This window comes from Vanellus vanellus (genome assembly GCF_965231255.1).
Source record: "Vanellus vanellus genome assembly, chromosome: 16".
In the NCBI taxonomy this organism is placed as follows: domain Eukaryota; kingdom Metazoa; phylum Chordata; class Aves; order Charadriiformes; family Charadriidae; genus Vanellus; species Vanellus vanellus.
In genome coordinates this window covers 2,240,329-2,268,104 of record NC_138921.1, presented here as the reverse complement: position 1 = coordinate 2,268,104, position 27,776 = coordinate 2,240,329, and the positions used below count along the sequence as shown (strand labels likewise).

The window sequence follows — 27,776 nt, the reverse complement described above, 5'->3', positions numbered from 1 at the left end:
CACTGTCCGTGGCTGCGGCAGCCCCACAGCTGTTTGGCTCAGCACCCGACCTGCCCATTGCACGGATCCAGCCCTGGAAGTCCCTGTGTGGGGCGAGGAATCACCCTGGGGAAGGGGGAGATACTCACGAGCCTGTTCTTGGGGGCAAACTCTTGTGCACGACCCCTCTGCTCCCCTCCACGAAGGCGCTGGGAGGTTTGTGATAGACGGAGGCCAACGTCCCGATGTAGCAGATCAGCTCGTCCAGCAGCGTCGGCTCGATCAGATCCGTCTCCTCGGAAATGAGGGGCTTCTCCGCCAGCACCACCTCCTTGGCGGCCACAGGGTCAGTGGAGAGCAGGCGCCAGTAGATGTAGCCGCGGTCCCGCAGGTCGGGGTTGTCGGAGTCCTGCAGGGAAACAAGGGGGGTTAGCGCCGAAACCATCGGGCAGGGGAAGCTGCAGCTACTTCAGAGCATCTCGGCCCCATCTAAGCCTTGCTGTAGTATCAGAGGGATCGCAGGAATAAAAGTTAAAGCTATTTATGTCACACCTCTGCTGTAGAGGCCACACCACCTTGCTGCACCGGCCTTAGCAGATGAACAGCACAAGATATCCTCCTCTGCTACGGTGCCCTCGTTCTCCAGGACTATCAGGTTTTCCAGAATTGAGCTCTGATTATCTGCCTCCTCTCACGGGCGCTGCATTCCCAAACCATTCCGCTGCCATGCCAGGGGAAGGCAAAACCCATGGAAGCTCTTCCCTGGCGCAGGAGCCGTGACCCACCTGCGTGGCCAGGCTCAGCACCTGCTGCACCAGCTCCTGCGTCTCGGTGGGCTTCTTCAGAAACAGCTTCACGATGGCCGTCAGCAGCTGCAGCTGAACCTGCAGGCAGACAAACGGGGTTAGGGAGAGACAGACAGACAAATCACACCGTTTCTGTGCAGGAATACATGGATTTTCCCTGTACAGGCTACCAGGATATAAGGTGAACCTCCCTTTCAAGGGACTGATCACACAGGGACTGCTTAAGCAGTGGTGACAAGTGTCAGGGCACCCTGCATGGCTCCCAGACGGGTCTGCAGCCTGTTTCAAGCCGATTACCGCACTCTCAGCTCGTCAGAGCTGCAGGCTGACACCGAGGTTACTGGGCAAGATCTCGGGACTGGGTTACACGGTCCCACAAGGGCAAAGGCCAGAGCATCCTCTGACTTTTATGAGGATAAGCAGCAGCGATTTACCTCCAACAGTCCCTTTAGAGCGGAGATGGGGCATCCAGGATTGCTGGCTTTGCTATTTTGCATTTATAGATTTTCCCCTGTTCACCGTGACTTAGTTTCACAGTGTTTTACACAGGGGGTTGTAGGAAATTTCCATAGATGGAAATCCCCCCACCAAATTCCACAGGCAAAACCACCGGCCTCAGCTGCCCCAGCAAGAAGAGGCATGAGCAGTTCCCTCTGCTCATTTCAGCCATCTGACTCCATTTTCCAGCTCCAAAGGGCTGATCCTGTCCTGGCACAGAGGAATATCCAGGCGACCAAGTGGTCCTTCCCAACTATTAAGCAGGGAAGGTGCTTGGGACACCACCATGGTGGCATTTCATGGGCCACATCCTCACCCAAAGCAGCTGTGGGACACCGCTGCCCCCGAGCCGCCTGCAAGGAAAACACCTTCACGTCCCTGCTAGAGCAAATGCTTCGTTACACTTTGATTAGCACAGGTTTTGTCAGTGTTACCCCTCAACCAGCTGGTCCTGCTGGCAGCCGGACCCCCCCCCATCGCATGGAGGATGTGCCCCCCGCTCCAGTCCCACTGCACCTGGGTGCTCTCATCATGGAATCCCTCCAGGAAGCTCTCCAGCAGCTCGTCGGCGTTGTCGATCCGCTCAGCATATTCTCCTACGATCCAGATCATGGCAGCCCGGGCCTCGGGCTCGTCCAGGGAGTCGAGGTTCTCGCAGAGGGTGGCGATCACGCTCTCATACCTTCCCAAGAAGAGGACAAGCGTTCACCAAAAGCAAGAGTCTCAGCTCCTCCCTAACTCCAAATCACGTCCCATCCAACCTCAGCAGAACCAGGACATCGCCAAGGGAACCAGCAAGGGCCCCTGCCACCTGCCTGGGGCTGTCCCCTCTCCCCGGTGCTGTGGCACAGCATGACACTGCCCACACCGATCCCTCTAGGGTCCCAGAGCACCTTCCCCTGCTCGCCAGCCCCGCTACTGAATTAACTTCTCAGCCCCGCTCATCTCAACTCCTCTCCCTCCTCTCTGCAGCAGCCCTGAGTCACCGGCTATTCGTGCAGAGTTCCTGTTCGTTATTAATTCAGCTCATTAGTATATATCACCAGTATTAGTACATGACTTCCTGATCACGCAGTTGCCTATTCATCCTGGCTCAGCTGGAACACTCCCCTCCTCCTGCTGCCCTCGCTCCGGCATGGGGAGCGCTGAATTAAGAGCCACCTGACTTGAGGGACCTCAAAACCTCTGGCGGCTCATGTCTATTTGGGTGTCTGGATCTGGAACGGCCATGGTGGGGCTGGGGACATCCCCTAGGCTGGGGATGGCTTTCCTACCCACAGCTTAACTCTTGGGGCAGCGCTGACCGGTGATCACAACCTCGAATGGCAAAAAATCCAACGCCATCTTCGCTGCAGGGAGGGTCCAGGTGGCTTCACCACCAACCGTCCTACCAGGAGGGAGCAGCAGCCCATCCCTCGCCCCTGCCTGGGTCTTTGTAGGCTCCCTCCAAGAACAGAGGGGTAGAAAGAGCCCGTTTAGGACCGGGAACATCCACCCGAGGCTCTGAGGCTCACAGGCAGCTGCCACGCACTTGTTGGGGTACTTGCGGAAGATGTCCTTGATGACGACAATGGCCTCCTGCACCACGTAGTTGACTTTGGTCTGGATGAGGTCGAGCAGGGTGCTGACGCAGCGCTCGGCCGATTGCTGTCGGAGGGACTCGGTCAGTCAGCAGCAACACTCGTGTCCCCATCCCAAAGCCTCTGCTGCCCTTCCCACACCCCCTCCTTACTGCCTTATCCCCTCCATACCTCCCCCAAAACCCAACCCAGACCAAAACGGGGAACACACAAACGTGGTCTCCCCTTCCCATCCAGGTCTGGCTCCTCCTCACCCCCCTTGCACGCCCCCAGAGCCTCCTCTCCCCCCACACCGCTTGCTCCCTGCTCCCATGGAATGCATTTCGGACCATCGGGTGCACGAGCGCAGCAGCGAGCCCAAACCTCGGCTTGCCGGGGCAGCAACGTCTTGAGCCTTCCCTTAGTTTGGATCTGCCCAGCCACACGGCTCAGTGGTATTAGGGAAAAACCAGCTAATGTCACGGTAATAAATTCCCCCGGGAGGAGGTGGCTTCACCACAGAGGGGAGGGATCGCTCTAACGGCAGAGCCGGGTCAGCTCAGCTCCCGGTGGGAAGCAAAGCCTGAGCCGGCTCCAGCGCATCTCTCTCTCCGTGCACCGGCTCGCCGGTGTCGAGCGGTTTGTCTCGGATGATTTGAGGATGCTCTGCAGTAAACCTGGTGCCATAGCAGCTGGCGCAAAGGCACGCGAGCTCGCCTGTGAGCCTGCCCCTACCTGGGCCACGCGGAGCCACGGCGAGGTTTTTAATAATCCCCTTCTTCAAATTACCCACCCCCCCCGAGGGGAAGCAAAGCCTCCCGGCCCCCTCGGTAAGGGATTAGTTCCCTCCAGCCCCCGCTGCGGTCCCCAAAGAAGCCACTTGGATCATCTGCTGCATTAACACATCAGGCACAGCTGCAGGCAGCGGGGTCTGCACCGGAGCACGGGGCAGGCAGGGATCCTAAAACAGCTCCAGCAGTGAAGGGTAAGGGGATGAAACACCCTCCTTACACCCCGTACGTCCACCGTGGAATAACCGTGGCTCATCCCCAGAATGCCAGACTGGTCAGGGTGGGAAGGGCCCTCTGGAGCTCCCCCATCCCACCCCCCACCAGAGCAGGGGCACCTCCAGCAGTGGCACAGGACACGTCCAGGCGGGTTTGGAATGGCTCCAGAGTGGGAGACTACCCCCTCTCTGGGCAGCTGTGCCAGTGCTCTGCCGCCCGCACAGGAGAGAAGTCCCTCCTCAGGTTGAGATGGAACTTCCCATGGTCACGTTTGTGCCCGTTCCCTCTTGTCCTGTCACTGGGCACCACTGGAAAAAGCCTGTTCCCATCCCCCCGGCACCCGCCCTTGAAGGATTTATAAGCATTAATAAGATCCCCCCTCGGTCGTCTTTTCTCTAGATGAAAAAGCCCCGAGTCCCTCAGCCTTTCCTCGTAAGAGAGATGTTCCAATCACCCCCAGGCCCACGAAGGGTCTAAGTTAAGTCAGGGCAGCAGCCACGTCCTGGGGTGGGATGACCTCCAGCTCACCCAACGCACGCTGGGGAGCGATGCCTTGCCCAGCCACAGCTGCCATCAGGACCCGAAGCGACCCAGCCCTCACCTCCACCTTGATGGCGCAGCGGCCGATGGCTCGAACCGCCTTCCTTACGAAGTCCACGTCCACCTCCGTGGCATATTCCTTCAGCTCTGCCAGCACCTGCCGGAGGGGACAAGATGGTGAGAGCCCGGCAGCAAGAAAAAGCCACCAGAAAAGCAGGGCGGTGACCCAGCAGAAGCAGACTGGGTGGTACAGGTGCTCCCAACAGCATCCTGCAAAGTTGGGTCGAGGATTTTTTGGGCGAACCCCCTGCCTGTGGGGCTGGAGGAGCTCCCCGCACACCCCCTTTGGTGCCTAACCAGCCCAGCAGCACCGGCGGGCAGAGCCTGACCTGAGCGATGTTGGCCTGGGAAGCCAGGCGGATCATGATGTCCAGCTTCTCCAGTTTGACGTAGATGGGGTCGTTGTACTTCACAAAGAACACCTTCATCTCGTGCTTCAGGATCTCGGGCCTGGAGCACAACGAGAGGCAGCGATTAAGGGAGACACACGCTCCTTCGCTTTGACCACAGAGACATCAAAAATCTTCCAGAAACAATGTTGGGTTTTTTTTTTCCAGAGCTTTCTGGACACCTGATACTGCTATTCTCTTGTGGAAGAAGCAAGATGTGAGCTCCGCTCCCACCTCCAGGCTCTCACCCCGGCACCGACCAGCAGGCAAAGCAGCGCAGAAAGGCAGTTGTCCTCTCCAGAAAGCTGCACGCTGGTCAGGAGACGGATGGGGATTCGTTCACCCGACCCTGCGGCCAGCTAATGCCCCGAGTCCCTGCAAATTCCTCACTCCATTAGCCAGCTACGAGCATGAATCATCGCTCCCCGGCCAAGGCTGGAGCCGGGCTGGCAAGGGCTTGGAGACACTGAGGACATAAACTGGGGAAACCCGGAGCAGCTCTGGGCCAGGAGGATGAGGCTCAAGGTTTTGGGGGGGGGGGGGGTGGGTCTGTTCAATGCCAAGAAATCCAAGATTCCACGATTATCCCCCCTCCTGGGACTCTCTCCCTTCGCTGGCACACAGGGGACAGGGCACAACCTTGCCGCAAACAAAGACCAGGCGTAAAGCAACAGGGGACGTTTGTCTTGCCAAGGTTGGAAGGGACGTCTCAGGGCCGGAGCTTTCTCACCAGATCATCCTCTCTCTAAACTGGGGAAGAGACAGGTCAGGTCCAGCTCCAAGGGGCCAACCTGCCTTCCACGGTCCCGCTCCCAGGGACATTAATTGCTTTTCACTTCTCCCAGAAGTTGCTGTTATTTTTAATAGACAACCGTGGCGATAACTGGCGGGATGACAAATCATCTGACTCCGGCCGTCACCGCGGAGCGTGGCTCTCCAGCTGGCCGGTTCTGCTCGGGGCACATGCGTTGGAGCCTCGGCCACCTCCTGTCCACCAGCAATTTGAGATCAGCAAAGGGACAAAAGGACTCTCAGCGCTTATTCAAAGAGGGCGACTACCTAGAAACAAGCCGATCTCACCAAAAAAAATTCCTCACTAGATATTTAATGACTAAAGTCTCAGCTTTTTGCCTCTCCATCCTTTGCTCCCCCGAATGAACAATAAATTAAAATAAACCCCTCCTGGAGATCCCAGCTTCGCTCCCTGCCCATTGCCTCTCCTGACTCTCTGTGCTCAGCCCTTGGATTTTAAATATTAGAGAAAAAAAAAAAAAATAAATCCATATGACGGGTCACATCAGCAAAGCCCCAACACCGCCGCGGTCAGAGGGTTTGAAGCGCTGAGAAGCGGCGCCCGTAAAGGAGCAGGAAAGCCCGGCACAGGCTGTCCCCTCCTGTCACACCGGGGCACTCACCTCTTCTGCACGATGAGGTTGATGTTGCGGAGAGCCACGTACTGCAGCTCAGGTTCTGCGGAGAGCAGGGTGACCAGCGGCGGGGCCAGTTTCTTTAGCAGCGTGCCGTAATAATCCAGGTCCTTTGACAGCATCTCCATGAACTTCATCAGCACCTTCACCGCTGAGAGCACCACCGCTGAGTTGGCGTGGGATAGCCGGGGTGTCACTCGCTCGCAAATACTGGAGGTATTGGGGGGAGAAAGGAAAGAAAACGATGACAGCCCATCTCCCTACTTATACGTTGCTGCTAGTACTGATGAAGAACAAGGTGCTGGCAGAGTTTGCAGCTAGCTGGACAGCTGAGCAGCATTTAAGACCTTCCCAAGAGATGCTGGACCGGCTCTTAACTGCCCCGATGACGGATATTTCCCAGCCTTTACGAAACCCTATTGCGGTGACCCTTTTTCCGACCTCCCTAGCGCCTGTCCTCCCCTGCTGCGGGGGGAGGCCACATTTTGAAGCAACTCAAGAAGCACAATGCCTGTGCCTTGGTAGCGCTTTCATCACCCCACAAACCTTGGGGCTCAGCACTTTCCTGCCCACTTCAGCCTCAAAACCACCTTTTTTCACTCTCCCCCAGGCCGGGCTCAAAAATCATAGAGTCATAGAATGGTTTAGGTTGGAAAGGACCTCAAAAATCACCTCGTTCCACCCCTCTGCCCTGGGCAGGGACACCTCCCCCCAGCCCAGGTTGCTCCAAGCCCCATCCAACCTGGCCTTGAACACCTCCAGGGATGGGGCAGCCACAGCTTCTCTGGGCACCCTGCGCCAGGGGCTCATCACCCTCACAGCCAAGAATTTCCTCCTAATATCTCATCTAAATCTCCCCTCTTCCAGTTTGAAGCCATTCCCCCTCGTCCTATCACTACATGCCCCAGTAAAAAGTCCTTCCCCAGCTCTCCTGTAGGCCCCCTTTAGGGACTGGAAGGGGCTCTAAGGTCTTCCCAAAGCCTTCTCTTCTCCAGGCTGAACAGCCCCAACTCTTTCAGCCTGTCTGCACAGCAGAGGGGCTCCAGCCCTCAGATCATCCTCATGGCCTCCTCTGGACGTGCTCCAGCAGGTCCATGTCCTTCTTATGTTGGGAACTCCACAGCTGGATGCAGTACTCCAGGTGGGGTCTCACGAGAGTGGAGTGGAGGGGCAGAATCCCCTCTGACCTGCTGGCCACATTTCTTCTGATGCAGCCCAGGATGCGGTCGGCCTTCTGGGCTGCGATCGCACATTGACGGCTCACGTTGAGCTTCTCGTCAATCAGCACCCCCAGGTCCCTCTCCTCAGAGCTGCTCTCCAGCCATTCCCTGCCCAGCCTGGAGTTGTGCTTGGGATTGCCCCGACCCAGGTGTGAGACCTTGCACTTGGCCTGGTTGAACTTCAGGAGGTTGGCACGGGCCCACCTCTCCAGCCTGTCCAGGTCCCTCTGGATGGCATCCCTCCCCTCCAGCGTGTCTACCTCGCACACAGCTTGGTGTCATCGGCAAACCTGCTGAGTGTGCGCTCCATCCCACTGTCCACGTCGCCAAAGACACTGAACAGCACTCGTCCCAGTACAGACCCCTGAAGAACACCACTCGTAACTGGTCCCCACCTGGACAGCGAGCCGTTGACCACAACTCTTTGTGTGTGACCATCCAGCCAGTTCTTTATCCACCGAGTGGTCCATCTGTTGAATCCATGTCTCTCCAATTTAGAGACCAGGATATCATGTGGGACGGTGTCAAACGCTTTGCACAAGTCCAGGTAGATGACATCACTTGCTCTTCCCTTGTCCAATACCGGACATCCAGCCATTGCTCCCACACCAAAGGGGCCAGCACGGAAAGCTGTGCCTTGTCCTCACTGTCCCTTGGCACCGCTTTCATCACCCCACAAACCTTGGGGCTTGGCACCTTCCTACCCACTTCAGCCTCAAAACCACCTTTTCTCACTCTCCCCTGGGCTGGGCTCAAAAATACCCAACATCTAGCAATTTCATAGCCCAAAAAAACCCACGCTTCTTCCCTCCCTCTAGAGGCGGCTTCAAAAAACCGCAACCATGCAGCCCCACAAAAGGTGCTAGCAGAGAATGACGTTGCTTGTCCTCACTGTCCCTTGGCAGCACTTCCGTAGCGCTGTCCCCCTCCACAGCCCAGCCTCGCTCCGGCCGGTCCGTGGTGCCCTGAAGCCGTCGCTGCCCTAACAGCACCCAGAACCTCCCTCACCTCTGGGCTTCCCGATCATCCTTAGGCATGTAGTTTGCCAGGCAGTCCAGGATGAAGATCTGGCCCCACTCGGTGCACTCGTTCAAGGCTGTGAGCAGCTTGTTGATGGACTGGGGGTTGAGGTCCAGGAGGTTACTGCTCGGGTGAGACTCCGCTATTTCCGAGAGAGCTGCTACTGCATTGGCCACTACCTGCCAGAGGGGACAGGACACGTGTTAGGTGACAGCAAGCGTTAGGTGACATCAAATGTGGTTCAGCAGCCTGAGGGAAAGCTGGTGCAAGTGGATGAGCTGCATCCTCCATATCCGCGCTTCGCATCCCAGTGACATCTGGACACCAGCTTCTCCTCCCCACCAGCTGATCCTCAGGAGATGAGCAATCACCGCCAGCACGGTCCCACCACCCACGCCACAGCTCCAATGGTTCACACATGTTCAGTGGGAGTCATCCTTGGCCCTACGCCCAGCAGAGAGGAACCCGCTCTCGCTCCCCTTCTTAGGGCAGCTCTGAGGAGCCCCATCACTTTCTGCGGCAGCTCCCGGGCTCACCGCTACGCCTGCGGCAAGATCTGAAGAGCTGCAAACTCTAGGGAAAGCAGGTTTTAAAGTTTTTAACGGTGGCCAAAGCCCAGCTGCTAGGAAACCCTCACCAGAGGCAAAAGCCACCAGTTGTGTGGCACCGGCGCCAAGCATCGGCTCCCCTCTGCCACCATCCCCTGCTCTGAGCTGGCCGGGGCAGCCTCCTCCACCCTGGGAACAGACTAACAACGCGCTGCCAAGGAATTGCAGAAACCTTCCATCCAGGAGATGGGGTTACAGGACAAGGAACACAGCCTGCAACCCTCAGAAGCAGCTGTCCCCAAAAGCAGCCGGTTAAGCACCAAAAAGAGAGCGAAGAGGAGCACGGGAGGAAAGGAGTCAGCATGTGAAGATGAAGGGAGAGCATTTACTGCCGTTGGGATGAGGAGAAGAGAGGATGGAGAAGGCAAAAAAATAATCACCATGGGGTTAGAGTCCGAGATGAGGTCCTTAAGGGTGTCCAGGAAGCCCTGGTCCTCCACCAGCTGGGCATTGATGTCATGGAGCTTCGCCACGCAGACGGCCGCTGTCTTGCGCACGTAAGGGTCCTCGTCCTTCAGGCACTTCCGCAGGGGCTCACAGAGATACTCCGTTATCTTGTCCACACGGATGCAGCCCATGGTCCGCACAGCCAGAGCCCGGATCAGAGGGTTTGGGTCCTCACAGTCCTGCGGGGATGAGAGGGGGAGGTTAGACTTCCAGGGCCTCTTCTATTTGAATCACAAACATCAGCGGTGGCTTAGGGACCTTCATTCTCGTTTGGGTACCTGAAGTCTAAAGGTTTTAACACTCGGCTCTCAAGAACAAGTCACCCAAGAGAGAGCTCTGATTTCTCGTTCTGCAATCTGGCACCCACAGAGTTTTAACACCGTCACTCCAAACACACCTCCAGGAATCCGATGTCTTCATCACTTCCACCAAGCATCTGAAGTCAGCTGCCACCCCGCAAAACGGCCACCTGACCTGGGAAACGCATCTACCAGGTTTACCGCGTGGTTATTTTTTCCTCCCTAAAAAAGCCAGAACTCCCTCTAATGCCCACCAAAGCCGTTTCACAAAGTGATTTGGCAACATTTTGGCTCCTAACAAACACGCTCTTCAGTTCCCAACTCCAACTCGAAGATCACGAGGGCTTTCTCAGCTGCAGAGACTTCGGAGCGTAAGCTCACGTGACGGTCGTTCGGTCACGGGAGCTGCCCACGACCGAAGCTGCCACCGACAGAGCGAGTGGCACAGTACGGCTGCCAAGAAACTGTTTTTCTTCTGCATTACTGGACAAATTTGCTCAGTTATCTCGAGCTAGGGGAGCCTCTGCTCCTGAAGGGAGAGGCTTTGGAAACGTGCTGGAGCTCCCTTTTTTGGAGCAGCTTAGTGCGACGGCCTCGCACGAAAGCGGGGATGCACCGACCCGCTGCAGCGTGCGGCTCTCGGGCACACGAGCCCTCTCCTCTCACCTTCACAAAGGTGTTGACTGCCATGATGGCCATGTCCGGCTGGCTCTTGGCGTAGTTCATCAGGTAGAGGTAGACCAGCTTCTTCAGTTCCAGGTTGTCCGTCTGCATGCAGTTCACCACGTCCGGGAAGAGAGCGCTGAAACACAAAGCGCCGTTGGTGAAGGCAGGACACGGTCGGGGGAAGGAGACGTCGCTGCCTACGGGACCCTACGCTTCCCCAGGAGCACGGCCATCCCCTTCCTGACACTCAACCCAAGCCTGAAGCCAGAAGACTGCTGGCTCTTGCAAGACCTGAGCCCGCTCTGCAACAGATGTGGTTAAATTACCCACACCCAGTGGGTATTTCTTTATGAATCTGTACCAAAAAGCAGCTCAAAATGGCCCCTAAAGGACAAAAACTGAGCTCTCCCACGCGGCTCTGCTGCATCCCAGCTCCAGTGCGTGTTCATCGCCCTGGGAGAAGGTGCAACATGGCCCAGCCATCACAGGAAGGTGCAAAAACCTCTGGCACCTGCGAGAGGACGTGGGAGACGAGCAGTTTCCCCTCGCCTTCTCCGGAATCCCTCCGGCACAGTCCTACCAAAACCTTCCTTTGCTTTTGCAGACGTTAAACCTGTCCGGCTGCAAACTGCTTGACGCGCTCACCCCACGTCCTACGCTAGAAACGTAACGTTAGAGAAGTAAACTCCCAGGACCGGGTGTAAGGAACAGCCCCACAGCAGCGTGACGATCTCCGAGGACGGAGCGGAGCTGCCAAACCGCCTGCACGGAACTGGGGGCTCCTCCTTTCCCAACCCTCCCCCTCCCCCATCCCAGCCGCGGGATGCCGGAGCTGCTGTTTCACCATAAAGACAAACCAATTAGACTATTAAACCACCTTAGGAGAGGCAATCAAGATCAGAGGGCTAACGCAGGAGTTATCCCACCCTGACAGATGTCCCGTGGCTCCTGGAAGCGTCTCTGCCACCGCAAAGCCACCCATCGCCTATGGGATCAGACCCAGGCTGCCCGAAACCCCCGGGACAGGCGTTTTGCTAGTTCTCCCTCTCTCACAAGAGGTCCTGCTGCCAGCAGAGCTGCCACCCACCTCAGCTGATCTCATCCCAGCCTAAACCAGGTTTTCCTGGCACCTCCCGGGGAGGGATGAACTTAGGAAAGTGCTTCCTTGCAGCCTAAAATACGCACACCCCCCAAAAAAAAACCCCACCAAACAACAAAAAGGGCTGCCACAGCCACTATTTCCTTTCCAATCGATTGTAGCTTCTGCTGTGCCCCGATCAGCCTCAAGCAAGTCACTGCCATGTCCGGTGTCATCTTCTCCACGGTGACCCCAAGACAGGGCATTACCCGCTGCTGCGAGCGCTCTGGGAGTTGGGGACACACCGCTTTTCCTCCATCTACTCTCAAACGCCCCAGGAAAAGCAAAGCGCTGGCGTTACGCGGAACGCCAAGGGTGTGCGGGGACGGGACGGCGCGGGGAGGAGGGGACAGAGGGGCCGTACGCTGCTCGGTCAGAGGGATAAAGAAAAGGGCAAAGCAGCCGCCCGACCTTTTGGACTGGAGCGGCGGCGAAAGGCTTATCGCCACGGAGGCGGAGACGCCGACCGTCTGCCTTAAAGGCTCAGAGGTAGGGGGGGGAGGGGGGGTGTCTGCTCGTTTTTAGTAACACCTGAAGGAAGCGGCAATAATCCCAAACAAACTTATCTGGCGGCCAGCCCAATCCTCTTACCGCCAAAGCCAGGCAAACCCCCGCCTGCCAGACGGCCACGCTTACACAAACATTTTCCTCCCGTAGCAAGAGGTAGAGCGGCTCGCTCAGTCCTCACCCGAGACAAAAGCCGGCACGAAAACTCTTCGGAGGCAACGGGGGAAAACCAGGAGCCCTCAAGCCATCCGGGCACCTTCCCGGCACGGTTTGGCCCGGACGCTCCCGGCACAGCGCCGCCACGCACCTGACGTCTTTGCCGACGGTCATGGACGCTATCACCTTCTTCACGGCCTCCTTCTTCTTCTCCTTCTTGTCACTGTTCAGTTCGGCTTTCAGCTCAAATATCTCCCCTGGAGGAAGAGGAAAACGGGGAGCTCGGGGGTTAGGGGATGGGGCACCCACCCTCCTGCTTCCAAAAGAGGGTGAGCCCAGCTCCCACCCGCTGTGTGCCAGGGCTCCTTTGCCACCCCGGGTCCTCCAGGGTGCCAGGAGCTGGAAAAGGAGATTTTAATGTCCCAAATGTCACGTCGAGGGCCGGGGTCGCTTTGGGGGCTCAGCTCTCATCCACAGAAACGGAGATGAGCCTGTTGGCATATCCCTGCAGCTCTTCCAGCCCCACGAGAACCCCAGAGGGCTTTAGGGACGGGAGACGCTGCAGGAGTGACGATCACAAGCGCCCCACATCTCAAGCACAGAACGTGGGGTTTGTTCGGCAGATATTTTTGGCTGCAGGGCAGTTATCACAGCACGCAGTGAAGCCCCAGCCCCACACACGGCTGTTGCGAGGCCCTCCCCTACCTGGGGAGCGCACTGCAGCCCGTATGACAGCAGCAGCGAACGCAGGCGGATTTTAGGAACTGCTCCTCAAGCCCGCGCAAGGGATGGCGGCTCCCAAATCCCGCTCTGCACGTGGGAGCAATCCCCCAGCCCAGCGCCTTCATGGGAGCGACCAGTCAGCTCTGGACCCAGCCCAAGGGCATCACCTCCCGCCCCGAGCTCTTTATTCACTCCTGGGCAAGCAGATTGAAGAGGAAGATGCCACATGGCTTTCTTCAAGGAATATTAATTCCTTGGTCTGGAAAAAGCTTAAGTCGAACACCCCGAGCGCTTCTGTCCCAGCCTAGGGGAGCTCAGGGCAGGGGGGTTGTGTCCCGCAGCCGCTCCTGAGCTGCTAAAGCCGACAACCCAGCTGCCAACAGCCTTGTCTGGGTCCAGGGGGTTGGGGACAAGGTGCTCTGACCCCACGGCAGCCCAGGAGCAACCCCGGTTGTGTCGGAGCAAGGAGAAAGGCGTCAGCCCCACCAACCTGCGTGGGCTCAGGGCATTCCCACGAGAGCTGGCGGCCCCTCCGCCAGCTTCCCGCTGCGGGGGATAACCCTCCCTGCCCGGCTTATGCAGCTGTAAAAAGAGCAGGAAAAATTATGTGACCCTCCCTGTCCCTCTCCCTTACCTTTCTTTGTGGTGGTGAAGTATTTTGAGTCCGTCATCGTGGTCTCCAGCTAGCGACACGTCCCTGTGGGGAGAGGCAGAGCAGAGAGGTTGAGGGTTGAGAATTGCCTTGCTGGGATCGCTACGGAGAGCTGCGGGAAGGAAAAACCAGAGGAGGGAAAGAGCTTGGGATCTCATGGGAAGCGTCACAAGGTGATGAAGCACCCAGAGAAGCTCTCGGCTCCCGCGCTACCGCTGGAGCCCGTTCCCCAGGGGAGGGCGAGCACCTCGCAGCCACACCACTACACCACGGGCTCTGCCGATGAGTGGGGAATCAGCTGGTTCGCTAACGAGGACGTGGAGGAGGAGGAGGAAGAAGAAAGCAGCTGCTGAAAACGCCAGCGCTCACCCCTGCTCAGGCTCCAGCCCCGAATTGCTTCTCTCCGCAGGAGCAGCTGCCACTTTGCTCACCCCATCCCACGCGGGAGCCGAGCAGCCCTCGTCCCCGCCACGAGGGCTCAGCGATCTCCCCTGGCTTCACGTCTCCTCGTCCCAGAAACACTTTTCTAAGGAAAAAATTTACTCCCGGCCCTCCCTCACACCTACGCAGGGAACAGCTCTGAGGTGGGAAGAGGAACCGAGCGAAACCCAAGGCTCAGCCCAACGCCAGAGCGAGGGGGGCAGGAGGCTGCCAGCGCCCGACCAAAAGGAACCTCTTCCAGAAACCATCCCTACTCCAGCAGTGTTGCTTTAAATTCAACTGGTACGAGGTTTCCGCCCAGCACTCGGGGCTATATTATATAATTCCGGCAGTTTGGGGCAGATTTAGGGCTCGGCAGGCTGGGGAAGCCCGACGGGCGGGCAGCAGATGGCCCTTCTTCAAGGTCAGAGGGGATTTGTCTTTTACAGCTGTTTCATCCATCTTTCCTTCAACGGCAAAGAAACCAGAGAATCGTCCTTGAAACCCTGCAGTGGCCTTGCTGTTTCGGAGGGGCGGGAGCACGGAAAGCAAAGCCAAGTTTGTTTTTTTTTAAAAAAAAAAAAAAAAAAAAAGCGCTTGCAAATGGTTTTAAAATGTAAATGAGCATCTTGAAAGCCAAACGCAGCAATCCCCGGAGAGCACGCGAGATGCAGCCAGAGAAACTGTGTCCTCTGTTCCCTGTCCAAACTGGATAGGGATCTCCAACAGGGATAAAAAAGAAAATCTGGATAAAATCTGGGGGCCGAGCCCGGCGGGCAGAGCGCACAGCTAGAGCCAGCTTGGCGGACGGTAAGAGAGAAGGAGTTTGCAGCAGTTTGGGGCTCGCTTTAGGTGTTGGCAGCGCGGTCCCGACGCCGTTACAGACGGGGCGAGTCTGCCGCCGTGCCACCCCAGCCCTGCCGAGGCTGTCCCGCGAGCAAACCACTCTCCCGGGCAGCCTCCTGTTAAGACACGCCGCTCCTCCCTGCTTGGGTTACCTGGGATTTATTCAGAGCTTTTATTTTTATATTTTTTTTTTTCCCCCTTAGGTCGATGGCTCTCCAGCGAACAGCAGGAGCTCCCAGGCTGCGCCGCAGCAGCTCTCTGCGCCTGACTGCGGATCCCGTCCTGCAAGAGAGGGAGGAAAGAAGGATTTACCGCAGTCCCTCCGTTTTCACCGACCTGGCTCGCAGTCAGCCCTGCTCTGCAGAAGTGCCTGGAAAGCAAACTTGAAGCCTACCAGGGAATTTCTGCAGCCGGTTCGCAGACATGAATCACGCCTGCTGCTTTCCTGCAGCTTCCCGGTTTCCCAGAGCCTCCGGGTACCGCAGCGCGTGTTTTAACCATCCGAAACCCCACTAATTTCAGAGCCAGAGACGGCCACCCATCTCCCCGGCTCCTTTGAAGCCCTGCAGTGCCGACTGCAGCCTCCAAAAAGCAAACTGCCGACTCCTCCTCCGGGCTGAGCTCGAGAATTGAAGCGCACCCCTCGCTCCCCACGCCGACACCTCAACCTCCCCAGCGGCAGGACCAGACTTGAAGCAACCCAGCGCCTCGAGCAGGGGGACGAGAAGCCGAGTAAGGCTCCGAACCCCCACCAAACCTGGGTGCTCAGCACCCCGCACCATGCCTGATGCTCCCCCCCCTCCCAGCTAAGCAAGGGCAACGAGGCAGGGCTACCTGCCAGCCCGGGGATGCGACGGCCGCTGGCACAGCCCCGCTGAAGGTGAATTCCTCCGAGCTCAGCCCCTGGGCAGGGTCCAACGCTGCTGCCTGGCTCCAGTTTTAAGGAGGGCAAAGGAAACGGTTCAGGGACTGCAGAGCAGCTCTTGCATCACCCCATCTCTCTCTACACACACCTTTTTCCAGCTTGAACTGGGCAAATGGATGGATAGGGCAGGGTCCCCCATCCCAAACTGGAGCCCGACAGTAAATCAGGCAGATTTCTGGCACACAGGAGAAGGACGGGGGGGGGGGGGGGTGTCACATCCAGAGCCAACAGCCTCAATCATTTCATTTGAACAGATCTGATTGTTCAGAGTCATTACAGTGAGTTGCAAATACTCTGCCCTTGCTAAACACCATCCGGCGAGCAAAAACGGGTGGTGGGAGCTCATCTGCAGGCAGGGAGATGGCAGCAACCAGGCAGGGAGAGAGCCGGGAGCCGAGCGAAGGCGTTTGCTCCCTCGGCTCCGGCAATTCCCACCGAGCTCCTTTCCAGGCTGGAAAAAAATGTCCCAACTCTCGCTGATCTCCCAAGCAAAGGGCTGAGCAGAGCAGCAGCTCTTGACCGCCGGGAGCAGCACCAGCACTCCGAAAAAGCAGAACCCGAGATTTGCTGCAACAAACCGAGGAAGACAAAGAGCCCCTGCCCTTGTGGCGGCTCAAATTTTACCCCACCTCCTTGCCAAACTTCTTTTAAGCTTGTCTTGCAAACTGGATTTGAGGGGTTTAAAGCGTTTGTAAGGGTCTGGTAGCAAAAGGGTGGCTGGGTGTTGGAGGGGAGCACCCAGAGCTCACCCACACCTGGTTTGGGCTCCTCCGGTCCGTTTTGAGGACCTTTGAAGCAGCATAAACCCACATCTTCCCTGGGAATCCTGGACCTACTGTCCCCCACCATCCCACCCCTGCCCTGCTGCAGAGCCTCCTGCTCTCGGGTGGTCCCTGCAGCCAAGGGGCGGTGGGACACCTCTCCGAAGCCCCTACTGACGGTGAAACCAGAACATGTGGCATCATCAATCCCTCCTGTACCTCCCACCCCCCAGGCCGTGCCGGCCAGGCTCAGCCAGATGGAAAAGTGGGGCGCTCAGGACCCCTCAGCCCCCATGTCAGCTTCTAGGAGGAAAGGGGCTCTCCACAGCGTTTTATCCCTGATCTTATTCACCCCGGATGACAAAATTTAAGAGCTACAGAAGACCCAAAGCAATGCTGCTCCCCCGAGAGCCCCGGTGTGATGGTGGCCACACCGCTCTGCCTCCCATACTCCCCCCCTCCATCTGCCTCAGGGTGGAAAATATCATCCACACTCATGCAACATGCAGCAGAAGGGTCCTGCTAGGTGCTGCTGCAGACACTTTCCGTGATGGATGCAGCTTTAATGAGGCTCTTTTGCTCCTGTGATTGAGCACGAAGGAGCCCGTGGCCCAGCTAGAACCACCACCGTAGTCCGGAGCATCTGATTTTCTGCTGCTCATGGAGTACGTTGAGGTTGAAGGAGAACCTGACGCTCCTGCGGCTGAGCTCACGGGGCCAAAGGCAGGACGGCGTGTCCCTCCCAGGACCCATATTTCGGAGCCGTCGGCTGACGCACCCGTAGGGGCACAGCGCGGTGCAAGACCCCTCCTCCATCTCAGGCCCTGAGCTTGGGAACATGGCAGAGCTCAGCCAGCCCCTTCCTCCTGGCTGCCACGCCAGCGGGCTCCCGAATTCAGCCATCCCAGGTGAACAAGATGCTGCCAAATGCGAGACACGGCAACAAACACGGCACGGTGCTCCTCACCGAGGAGGGCACCGACAGCGGGTTCCCGGGGACGACACCAATGTCGAATAAGCCATCGCTGGCGCCACGTGCTTCCTCTTATGAACAGTAAAAGAAGAAAACTTATTAGCGACCCCCAGCTATTTTTACCACCCCGTTTTAGGCCAATTCCTCCATCCTTGAAGGCTGAGACGCTGCTGATGGGAGTTTTTCAGCTTCTAGCAGTAGAGACCCGTTGCCTGGGAAGGGATGCGGGGAACGCGCTGCTTCTGCTGCTGTTCCTCCAGAGGAACGAGCCATCAAAGCACCACACCAGCATTTAAACAGTGCCCAAGACACCCCGGGTCCCCGATTATGACAGCGAGAGCGCTCGCTGTACCTCTGCTGATCTTCCTACAGACTCTGTGACAGCCCAGAACAGGAGTTTACTGGCTGACACTAAGTTTTGATCTACCCAGCCTGACACGTGTCTTCAGGAGGGTCTGACGAGGACGGCAGGAAGGGAAGGAAGGAAGCAAACGCAGGGAGATGCATCCGTTCCAGTCCCACACAAACACACATCCCCCAAGGACAAGGGGGTATATATCGGCACCTAAAGCAGAGGGAGAGGCAAAGAAGAGCAGGAACTCAAAGGGCAAGCTTCTAGGAAACAGCTCATCTAGAAAACAGGGGGTCAAGTGAAGGTTAGCAGGGAAAGAAAACTCCACGCAAGCAAAGCACCCTCTCGCAGCTGCAAATAAAGCACTTGAGGGCAGGAAGCGGATCAGGAAAAGCCAGTAAGTCGGCACAATTAAAGAAACTTAAGGCAAACTGAAAAAATTCCTAAATATCGACATGGGAAAGCGAAGCTGTGGGGGCTTCACACAACTGTTCTCCATTGATATGAACCAACTTCAAGCCAATGCAAAAGGCCAGACAGGCACGAGGCGGCGACGGCCCCCGCACCGGAGCAGCGCTGCAGGTCCCCCGGCCTCCGAAAATAAACCCCCTGGACCAGGCACAGCCACCAGCAGGGGAAGATAAAAACCAAAGCACGGAAGAGGAGAACGAGCGGCCAAGGATACAGGGGCCAGCAGCTAAAGAGCCTCCTGCTGAACCCAATTATTTCTTCTTCCTTATTCACAGCAGTGAAGTTACGGGGCGTATCCCACCCTGCAGATGGTGCACAGCTCCCATCCCCGTGCTCACCCCTGCCTCTGCCCCACACCTCTCCCCACAGCCGCCACAAAACCCCAAGGGCTCACACCAGCCCCATACATGCTCCATAGGAAGATATTTTCCCTAAGGACTGGTCCAACTTGAGCCACTGTTAGCTCACGCTCAGCCCTGCTGCACGCAGCAACGTGGGGCTGTGAGCTGCTGCTGCGTCCTGAGCTCAGCTCAAACCTTCGCACCTCCTCAAAGGGACCAGGACTGTCCCATCCGCCGGCCAGGCTGTGCCTGGCCACAAAACAATCCACCTGAGTGGCCACGGCACAGTACAGGCACCCTGCACCATGCCACCAAACCCCAAGGGCTTCTAAGACCCTGCAGCTCCCACCTAAATTGCAAATATACTCCCCAAAAGCAGCGAGCGTCACAAATGGGATAATTGTGTGCACCTTCTAGAATAAAAGCCACCAATTAACAGCAGCGCCAAGTGCAGACGATGGTCCGCGAGCGCAGCGGGTCGGCAGCCAGCGCGTCCGCTCGCAAACCTGAGTCACTGAGTGACCCACACACCTGCCAGGTGCGTCCGTCTCCCATCCACCAAGGGGTTAAGGTGCCCCAGTTTAATAACGAAGGGCTAAAAGCTCTGCCAAACCTACCGGGGTGTTAGCAAGGTGCCCAAAATCGTGGCAGATCAATTCCTTTGCCAAGCTGTTGCTTGAGCGATCAGAAGCCCCGAAGTGCCAGCATCTGGCCCTTAATTAACCCAGATGGCAGAAGGGCCGTGAGAGCGGCCGTAGGCAGATCAAACAAATCGCAACTGATATAGCCCATCAACCAGTAATTGGGGAAAAAAAACCCGCAAACAGACAAAGAACAGTCCTGAGGTGTCTCCTGCACTGCATACTGCTGGGATCCCAAGATCACGGGCCCCAAAGCATCATGCTCCAGGGAATTTAAGCAGCATAAGCCCAGAGATCACCTCGAGGGGGGCCAACACCTCTGGTTTCCTTCCTGAAACACCAGCTGAGCGCCCTCAGAGACGCTGAGGGCCTTGTTCTGGAGGTGTTGGGACACACAGACGAGCTTTGCCCCACGGCGACAGCCCCACCGACAGCTTCCCGCAGCAGAGGGGATGTTCTCCTCCTGGGTAAGCCACTCTGAGGCCGGCCACCTCCTACCACGGAGTTCCCAGCCTGGCTTGATCCGAGTAAGGACCAACACCTCTGGAAAGCCCCTCGGGGTCCCAAAGTGTCAAGTCTATTCAGTCTGGCAGGAAAGCAGCCCACAGCTCCCACAGCCAGGTTCAGGGAAAGAAAACCAGCTCGAACCACCTGCTTATCCAAGGCACCCCTTTAACACCCCACAGCCCAAGTGAGAGCAGAGGGCAAAACCCCACGTGAGCCCCCACTGCTAAGGGGGACGGTATTCCCAACAAGTCTGATAACTCTGGCAAACTCTGTACAATATAAAGCACCTGCAGAGAGGAAGAACACCTATAATACTCTTCCAACCCAAACTATTCTACATCTCTTTTAGCCAGAAACTGTTCACAGATCCCTTTTTATCAATTTGGGGGATTTTCACTTCTAAAACCTCGACGGAAGAGGTAGTGAGCAGAGGATATCAGACCGGGCGTCTCCCCATCTGCTCCATACCCAGTTCAAGGCCTATTCTATGCCTCTGCAGAGCCCTGTACCGACCTCTTCCCATGGATTGGCACAGTGCCTGGCCGTGCTCTGAGCCACGGCACTGCCTGCACAGAGGCCGGGTCCCCATAGTTCCAAGAAGCAGGCACCGACGGTCCCCAAAGCCACCGCAGCCCCGGGAGCCACCCCGGCCGCTGCCGCAGGTGGGGAAACCGGCGCTCCCAAGGGGTTCTGCCCGCCAGGCGCGATGTCCAGCGGCGGCTCCAGCTGCCGGCAAGGACCCGGTGCCCTGAGCGCTGCAGAGGGGGATACGGGGAGCAGAGCTGGACGAGGGGAGCGGACCCCTGGGGCTGACTCCATGTGCCCACCCGAGCCGGATCCGGAGAACAGAGCCGGGACACGGCGCTACGGGAGGGCCCGGAGAGAGGCGCAGCCCCGGCGCCCACTCGATCTGTGCCCGCGGCGGGGCGGGACATGGGCCAAGCCCGGGCGGGAGACCGGAGAGTGCCCCGTGTGCTGCAGCGCCCGGGCCGGGGGGGGGGGGGGGGAAGCAGGACGGGCCTGGGGGAGCGGCCCGAGGCGGAGCCCAGTGGCGGGGGTGGGCCGAGCCTGGGGTGCGCACAGCCGCAGCCACCGCTGCCGGGGAGGGTCGTGTAGCGGGACCGCCCGGAGGAACCACCGAACTCGACTCGGCCTCGGACCCGCCGCCCCCGGCCCGGCCCGGCCCGGCCCGGCCCGTACCTGCTGCCGCCGCCGCCCGCTGCCACCGGCCCAGCGGAAGTGAGAGCCGAGAGGAGGAACACTTCCGGGGCGGGGCTAGGGAGGGATAGGCGGTGCTTGGGCGTGGTTAACCTGTAGGATCGGGTTGGGGGCGGGGCTACAGCGTGGAGGGGCGAGGGCGGGGCGGGCAGTGCCCCCGCCAGTCGGCCTACGTGTGCCGACTGGCCAGGCTGACCGTGAGTGCTGATTGGCCAGACTATCCGCACCTGCTGATTGGCTGAGTGGTTCACGAGTGCTGATTGGCCGGGCGGGCGGTGCATGCCGATGGGCGGGGCTGGGCTGCCCCTCCCCGCCTGGAGCCCCCCGGCACCCCCGTAGGGGCAGTGCCCGGTCCCCCGGGGGGCCACGGAGGGGGGGACGCTGGGCCCTGAGCCCCCCGCGGGGTGCCTGCCCTGTCATCCCACCCGTGGGAGGGGGGTGCCCGTGCCCATCTGGGGGTCCCTCCAGCCTCCTTCACCCCGGGGTGGGGAGCTGCTCTGCCCTTGAGGGGGTCTCCGTTCCCTTCCCGGGGGTCTTCATTCCATTCCTGGGGGTCCTGCTCCTCCTAGGGGCTCCCGTTCTCCTCTCAGGGGTTCTCTGTTCCTTTCCTGGGGGTCCCCACTCCCTTCCCCGGGGTCCCGCTCCCTTCCCGGGGGTCCTGCTCTGCCCTGGGGGCTCCCGTTCCCCTCCCAGGGGGTCCCCGCTCCCGTCTCGGATGGCCCCCGTTCCCCATCTCAGTTCCCCCTTCCCCACCCGGGCCGTGGGGTGCCCTCCCCCCCCCGCCCCGCCCCGCGGGGCTGCGGCGCGGGGCGGTGCCGGTACCGGTGCCCATCCCCGTTGCCGGTGGCGGGGCGGAGCGGCCGCCCCGAGTCCTATAAAGCGGGCGACGGCCGTGCCGCAGCGAGGGTCGTCGTCGTCATGAGCTTGATGCTGGAAACGCTGCTGGGCCCCCCGGGGGGGCTCCGCAAGGAACCGGGACGCGGTCCCCCGCGCTCCGCTGCCTCCAGCGGCTTCCACTCGTGGCCGGGCCCGGTGGTGGGACGGGCTCGGGGTGGAGGGGGTGGCGGCGGCAGCGCGGCCGCTTCCTCCACCGAGAGTCTGGACTCGCTGAACGGCGAACCGCGGGCGCGGAACGAGAAGGAGCTGCTGCAGGCGCTGAACGATCGTTTCGCCGGTTACATCGAGCGGGTGCGGGCGCTGGAGCAGCAGAACCGGGCTCTGGCGGCGGAGGCGGCGGCGCTGCGGCAGCAGCAGGCCGGGCGCTCGGCCATGGGCGAGCTGTACGCGCGGGAGCTGCGCGACATGCGGGGGACCGTCCTGCGGCTGGGCGCCGAGAAAGGGCAGCTGAGGCTGGAGAGATCGCGCCTGGCCGAGGACGTGGCCGCCCTCCGGGGACGGCTGGAGGAGGAAGCCCGGCAGCGAAGCGAGCTGGAGGCGGCGGCCCGCGGGCTGGCCCAGCGCTCCGCGCAGGCGGAACGGGCGCGGGGCCCACTGGAAGAGCGAGCCCGAGCTCTACGGGAGGAGGCGGAGCTGCTGCGGCGGCAGCACCGGGCCGAGGTGGGCGCGTTGCTACGCGGGGCTCGCCCCGAGCCCCCCGCCGAGCCCCCCGCCGCCCTGCGCCCCGGGGTCACCGCCGCCCTCCGCGATCTGCGTGCCCAGCTGGAGGGCACGGCGGTCCGCAGCACCCTGCAGGCCGAGGAGTGGTTCCGCGGTGAGTCCCCCGCCCCGCACCCCGCACAGGGCTCTGCTGGCAGGGAGCATGGACCCCTCCCTCCCCCCCCCCCCCCCATATATCCAGCGCTGCGGGTGGACGTTAGGGTAACCCCACCCCTGTCACCAGTTCGCCGGTGTCTTTGGGCATACTGGCGAGCTCCCTGCCTCCGCCCCGCAGTGCGTTTCGGGGAGGGTGGCATGATTACTGCCCCGGCACCCCACAAGTTTGTGGGGTGTCGCCCCCCCAACCCCCCCATGCTGCAGGGTGCTCTGCCGGCCCCTCCCCGCTGGAGCGAGGCCAGGAGTGTTTGCGGTGCTCTGCGGTGAGGGGATTACAGAGCAATGGAGGGGGGGAGGGGCGGTGTGCCGCATCCCTGACGCGGGGAGGGGGGGGGGACGACAAGGGAGTGTCCCCGCTGCGCTGTTGGGTGGGGCACTACGGTACGGGGTAGGGGGGGCTCGGCACCCCGGGGCTCAGCACCCATGAGCGCGCTGGGCGCCATAGAGCGGTGGTTCAGCACCACGGGCAGCGGTGAATCAGCACCACGGACAGCGGTGACTCAGCACTAAGGACAGGGGCGGGTGCGGCGAACAGGGGCGCTCTGTCCCCCGAGGGCGCCGGGAGCAGCGAGGTCTGTCCCCTGTCCCCTCGGGTGGCCGCGGGACGCTGCGGCAACACCCTACCCCCTACCCCCCCCCCCCTCCCCCGACCTCACCCCAGGCTAGTGTGGAGCCGGGTGTGGCAATGCATCGTGCGCAGGGCGAGCAGGCAGGTCTTTATGTCATTGGGGTGATGGCAGGAGCTGAAAGGGAGAGAGGGGGTTTGCAGTGGGGGGGTTGCGCTGGATAAAGTCCAGGACAGCAAAAGCACCCACTCAGCCCGGGCACCTTCACCTCCCCAGCACAGCGCAGGCACAGGCGGAGCACTGTGCACTCATGGAGTGCCGCCAGGGCTGGCTCTGCAGAGGGTGTGAACGCAAGGGGATGTGCAGGCTTGAAGGATGTGATGTTCCCCAAGAGGAGGCTGCAGCTGGCCTCCTTCCCGGCAGCTTCTCCTTTCCCCTGTTGCAGTGAGGCTGGACAAGCTCTCGGAGGTTGCCAAGGTGAACACGGATGCCATCCGCTTGGCCCAGGAGGAGATCTGCGAGTACCGCCGCCAGCTCCAGTCCAAGACTACCGAGCTCGAAGCCCTCAAAGGGACCCAGGAGTCACTGGAGAGGCAGAGACAGGACTCGGAGGAGCGCCATCATGCAGATGTCCTGTCCTACCAGGTAACGTGGTGCAGTGGGCAGTGTCCTAGACATCAGCTGGTGGGGAGAGACTATCCAGCTGCCAGGGACAAGCAGTGCTGGTGCTTTTTTGGCTTCTGAGATAGTGATAACCAGCAGCAAATACTCGGGGCTGTGCCTAGAACTGGCCTTCCCCTGCTCCTGATGCTCAAGTACCCAGAGCCTGAGGTTGGATCCGGACTGTTGTGTCCCTCATCCATGATGGAGCTGTGCCACATCTGTCCGGCTTTGAGCTGCCCATGACACCACCGAACTGTGCCCAGGGTTCAGGCTGTGTCTTGTGTTCCAGAGCTAGGAGCTGCAACAGAGAGGCCCGCACAGTGTGCTGGCCGTGGACTGAAACATTGTCCCCATGGTGATGCCCCATCCCCATCAGCCTTGGGCTGGGGTTTGGTGGCCACCAGACTCACCCAAGTCCTAGAAATGTTCCCACAGCTTGTCCCTGCTGAAGGGAGCTCTGGAAGGGGACCAGGCGCTCAGCTGGCAGCAGTGCAGCTCTCATCTGAGGTGGTGCAGCGCTCCTGCCAGTTCCCCCAAGGGAACGGGACACACTAGAACAGCCTCTAGATGTGTCACCTTCCCTCTGTGTCTGCTGGGGGAGGTGGGTGCAAACCCTTCTGTGAGGACACCCCAGTGCTAGGTGAGCAGTCTGTCCCTCCTCTGGAGACCTGGGGACTGTTTAGGGGTGCTCTGTGTCTCTCTGCTCCTGGGGACTGCCCCCCCCCATGTCACCAGTTGCTCTTTCTGCTGCAGGAAACCATCCAGCAGCTTGATAGCGAGCTGAGGAACACCAAATGGGAGATGGCAGCTCAGCTCCGGGAGTACCAGGATCTGCTCAACGTCAAAATGGCACTGGACATTGAAATTGCTGCCTACAGGTACGGGGTGGGCAAGGGGAGGGTCTCAGCCAGTCCCTAGTGCTGGTGTCTTGGCGGATGCTCCTCAAGGACCCTTCTTGGTGAGAAGGACACCCTTCCATCCCAAGACCATGGTCGGAAACATCCACCTGGGTAACCCAGCCCTGCACACAGCTTGCAGAGGAAAGGGTGAGGAAACCTGCACAGCCTGTGGTGTAGGAGCAGAAGGGTCAGCCAGCACACTGAAAGCAGGGCAAGGAGGGAGATGGTCACAGGAGGAGGTGAAAGCTGGGTGAGAAGCAGAGAAGCAATCGCTGACTGCCCTGTTCTGGTCTCTTCCTGGCAGGAAGCTCTTGGAAGGGGAGGAATATCGGATCGAGTCTGGCTTTGGGATTATCTCCTTCCCTGAGGTGGTCCCCAAGGCTCCCAGCATCACCACCAACATCAAAGTGAAGAGTGAGGAGAAGATCAAGGTGGTGGAAAAATCTGAGAAGGAGACAGTGATTGTAGAGGAGCAGACAGAGGAAATCCAGGTGACTGAGGAGGTCACAGAGGAGGATGAGGCTGAGAAAGAGGCTGAAGAGGAGAAAGCTGAAGAGGAGGAGAAAGCTGAAGAGGAAGAGGAGAAAGCTGAAGCAGAGGGTGAAGAAGAGGAGGCCAAGTCTCCTGCGAAAGAGGAGGTCAAGTCCCCAGAGAAACCCGAGTCCCCCTCAAAGGAAGCAGCCAAGACCCCAGCTGTCAAGTCCCCAGAAAAGCCACCCACCCCCTCAAAGGAAGAAGCCAAAACCCCAACCGTCAAATCCCCTGAAAAGCCACCAACTCCCTCAAAGGAGGAGGCCAAGACCCCGGTGGTGAAATCCCCAGAGAAACCTGCAACCCCCTCAAAAGAAGAGGCCAAGACTCCAGCTGTGAAGTCTCCAGAGAAACCTTCACCCCCCTCAAAAGAAGAGGCCAAGCCCCCAGCTGTCAAATCCCCAGAAAAGCCCCCAACCCCCTCAAAGGAGGAGGCCAAGCCCCCAGCTGTGAAATCCCCAGAGAAACCCTCAGCCCCCTCCAAAGAGGAGGCCAAGACCCCGGCTGTGAAGTCCCCAGAGAAACCTGCACCCCCCTCAAAGGAGGAGGCTAAGACTCCAGCTGTGAAGTCCCCAGAGAAACCCTCAGCTCCCTCCAAAGAAGAGGCCAAGACGCCAGCTGTGAAGTCCCCAGAGAAGCCCCCAACCCCCTCAAAGGAGGAAGCCAAGACCCCAACTGTGAAGTCCCCTGAGAAAGTCAAATCTCCTGCAAAGGAGGAGGCCAAGTCTCCGCAGAAGGAAGTGGCTCCAGCCAAGGAGCCCACCCCCTCCCCTCCAAAGGAGCCAAAAGCCCCTGCAAAGGAAGAGCAGCCCAAGGAGGCAAAGGCTCCTTCCAAGCCTGGAGCTGAGGAGGGCAGGAAAGAGGAAGCTCCTGAGAAAGATGTCCCGGCCAAGGTGGAGGAGAAGCCCAAAGAGAAGGCAGCTGCTGTGCCGGAGCCTCCAGTCCCACAGGTGAAGGAGACCACCAAGCCGGGTCCCAAACCAGCAGAAGAAGGAAAAGCTGAGAAGGAAGCACCACCAAAACCTCAACAGGAGGTCAGCAAAGTGGCTGTGAAGGAGGCTGAGAAGCCAAAGGCTGAGGAGCCCAAGAAGAAGGTGGAAGAGCCCAAGGAGAAGGTGGAGGAGTCCAAAGCTAAAGCAAAACCCAAAGATGAGCCCAAAGCCAGTAAAGAGCCCCCCAAAGCCGAGGCCCCCTCCAGCAAGGAGGGCAAAGCCCCGGAGCCGGTACCCAGCGCTGGGAAGAAATGAGCAGAGCCCCGGGCGCCGAAGAGCACCTCTGGGTGCGGAAGCTGCTCCGCTCCCCTCTGACAGCCGGGCCCGGGGTGGGGGTGCCCCGCCGGGTCAGGCTTTATCTTAGCAATATGTCCGTGTGAAAGACGGAGAGCCCCTCGCTGCCCTGCCCCGGCGGTTTGGCCGATAGCTTCCCTAGCAGAATGTGATTATATGCCGAGCGCCACGTGTAAACACTTGAATTATAACCAAGGAGAAGAGACCCCAGGGGAACCGCCCGCCCTTCTCCAATAAGTGCATTTATTTAATGTATGTGCAATCGACGGAAGAGTGCAACGCAGAGCTGTAGCTGTTTGGGACAAGGGTTGGCAGGGTCCTTCCCTGACTTGGGGGTGATGACTGTCCCTCCGAGCGGTGAGCCGAGCTGCGGCTGGCTTCGGTGGGAGAGGCCGGGCGCTGCAGGAACGCTCACAGACACACACGGTGCACTAGAAACCTCAGCTCACTGTTATTTGCTTTCTGTGCAATAACCAAATAAAGTGCTTACAGTGACGTTCTGGCTCTGCTGGTTTCCTGTCTGGGGCGGGGAGGGGGGGGAAAGAAGGCAGGAAAGCCTGGCTGGGGAGGGGGGGACTTGGGCTCTGTCACCCAGTGCTGGGGAAAAGGCGGGGAGTGACACGGGGCTTTCCAGGACCCCAGCTGCCTTCCGAGGAGGAAAGCCCTGCTCTTGCTTGGGGCGAGCTCACCCCACAGCAGGGACAAAGGAGTGCCTGTCCTGGTGGGGTGCCGGGGCCATCCCTGCCTGCAGAGGGGCTGGAAACAGGGTCATCCCCCTCCTGCCACGCTCTGCAAAGGATTTCGGTGTTGGCTTAGGGTTTGTTTTTTTTTTCCTCTTCCTTCCCTTTTTAAAGCATGACTCCCAGGGGGGGTGGTAGGGCCTGGTTTAACTCGAGCGCTGC

The 27,776-nt window shown here is 59.4% G+C and overlaps 2 protein-coding genes across 3 annotated transcripts in view; one reads left to right on the top strand and one right to left on the bottom strand.

Moving 5' to 3' along the window:
• Positions 1-21,174, bottom strand: part of AP1B1 (adaptor related protein complex 1 subunit beta 1) — a 29,004-nt gene extending 7,830 nt beyond the window's left edge. For both annotated transcript variants that reach the window (XM_082491796.1, XM_082491797.1), the window contains exons 1-14: positions 21,139-21,174; positions 15,120-15,249; positions 13,684-13,746; positions 12,478-12,583; positions 10,526-10,661; positions 9,494-9,739; positions 8,494-8,684; positions 6,254-6,475; positions 4,779-4,899; positions 4,451-4,546; positions 2,815-2,930; positions 1,800-1,965; positions 765-863; positions 129-388 (exon numbers count right to left, since the gene is read on the bottom strand). In XM_082491796.1, coding sequence (XP_082347922.1) covers positions 129-388; positions 765-863; positions 1,800-1,965; positions 2,815-2,930; positions 4,451-4,546; positions 4,779-4,899; positions 6,254-6,475; positions 8,494-8,684; positions 9,494-9,739; positions 10,526-10,661; positions 12,478-12,583; positions 13,684-13,720 — 1,796 coding nt within the window. In that variant the 5' untranslated portion in view covers positions 13,721-13,746; positions 15,120-15,249; positions 21,139-21,174. The remainder of the gene's footprint in view (positions 1-128; positions 389-764; positions 864-1,799; positions 1,966-2,814; positions 2,931-4,450; positions 4,547-4,778; positions 4,900-6,253; positions 6,476-8,493; positions 8,685-9,493; positions 9,740-10,525; positions 10,662-12,477; positions 12,584-13,683; positions 13,747-15,119; positions 15,250-21,138) is intronic.
• Positions 21,175-22,074: 900 nt separating this feature from the next.
• Positions 22,075-27,360, top strand: NEFH (neurofilament heavy chain; the record flags this gene model as incomplete). The annotated part of the gene is made up of 4 exons (XM_082491664.1): positions 22,075-22,867; positions 23,941-24,140; positions 24,912-25,036; positions 25,362-27,360. The coding sequence occupies 4 exons, from the start codon at positions 22,075-22,077 to the stop codon at positions 26,833-26,835; spliced, it is 2,592 nt and encodes an 863-aa protein (XP_082347790.1). The 3' UTR covers positions 26,836-27,360.
• Positions 27,361-27,776: the final 416 nt, after the last annotated feature.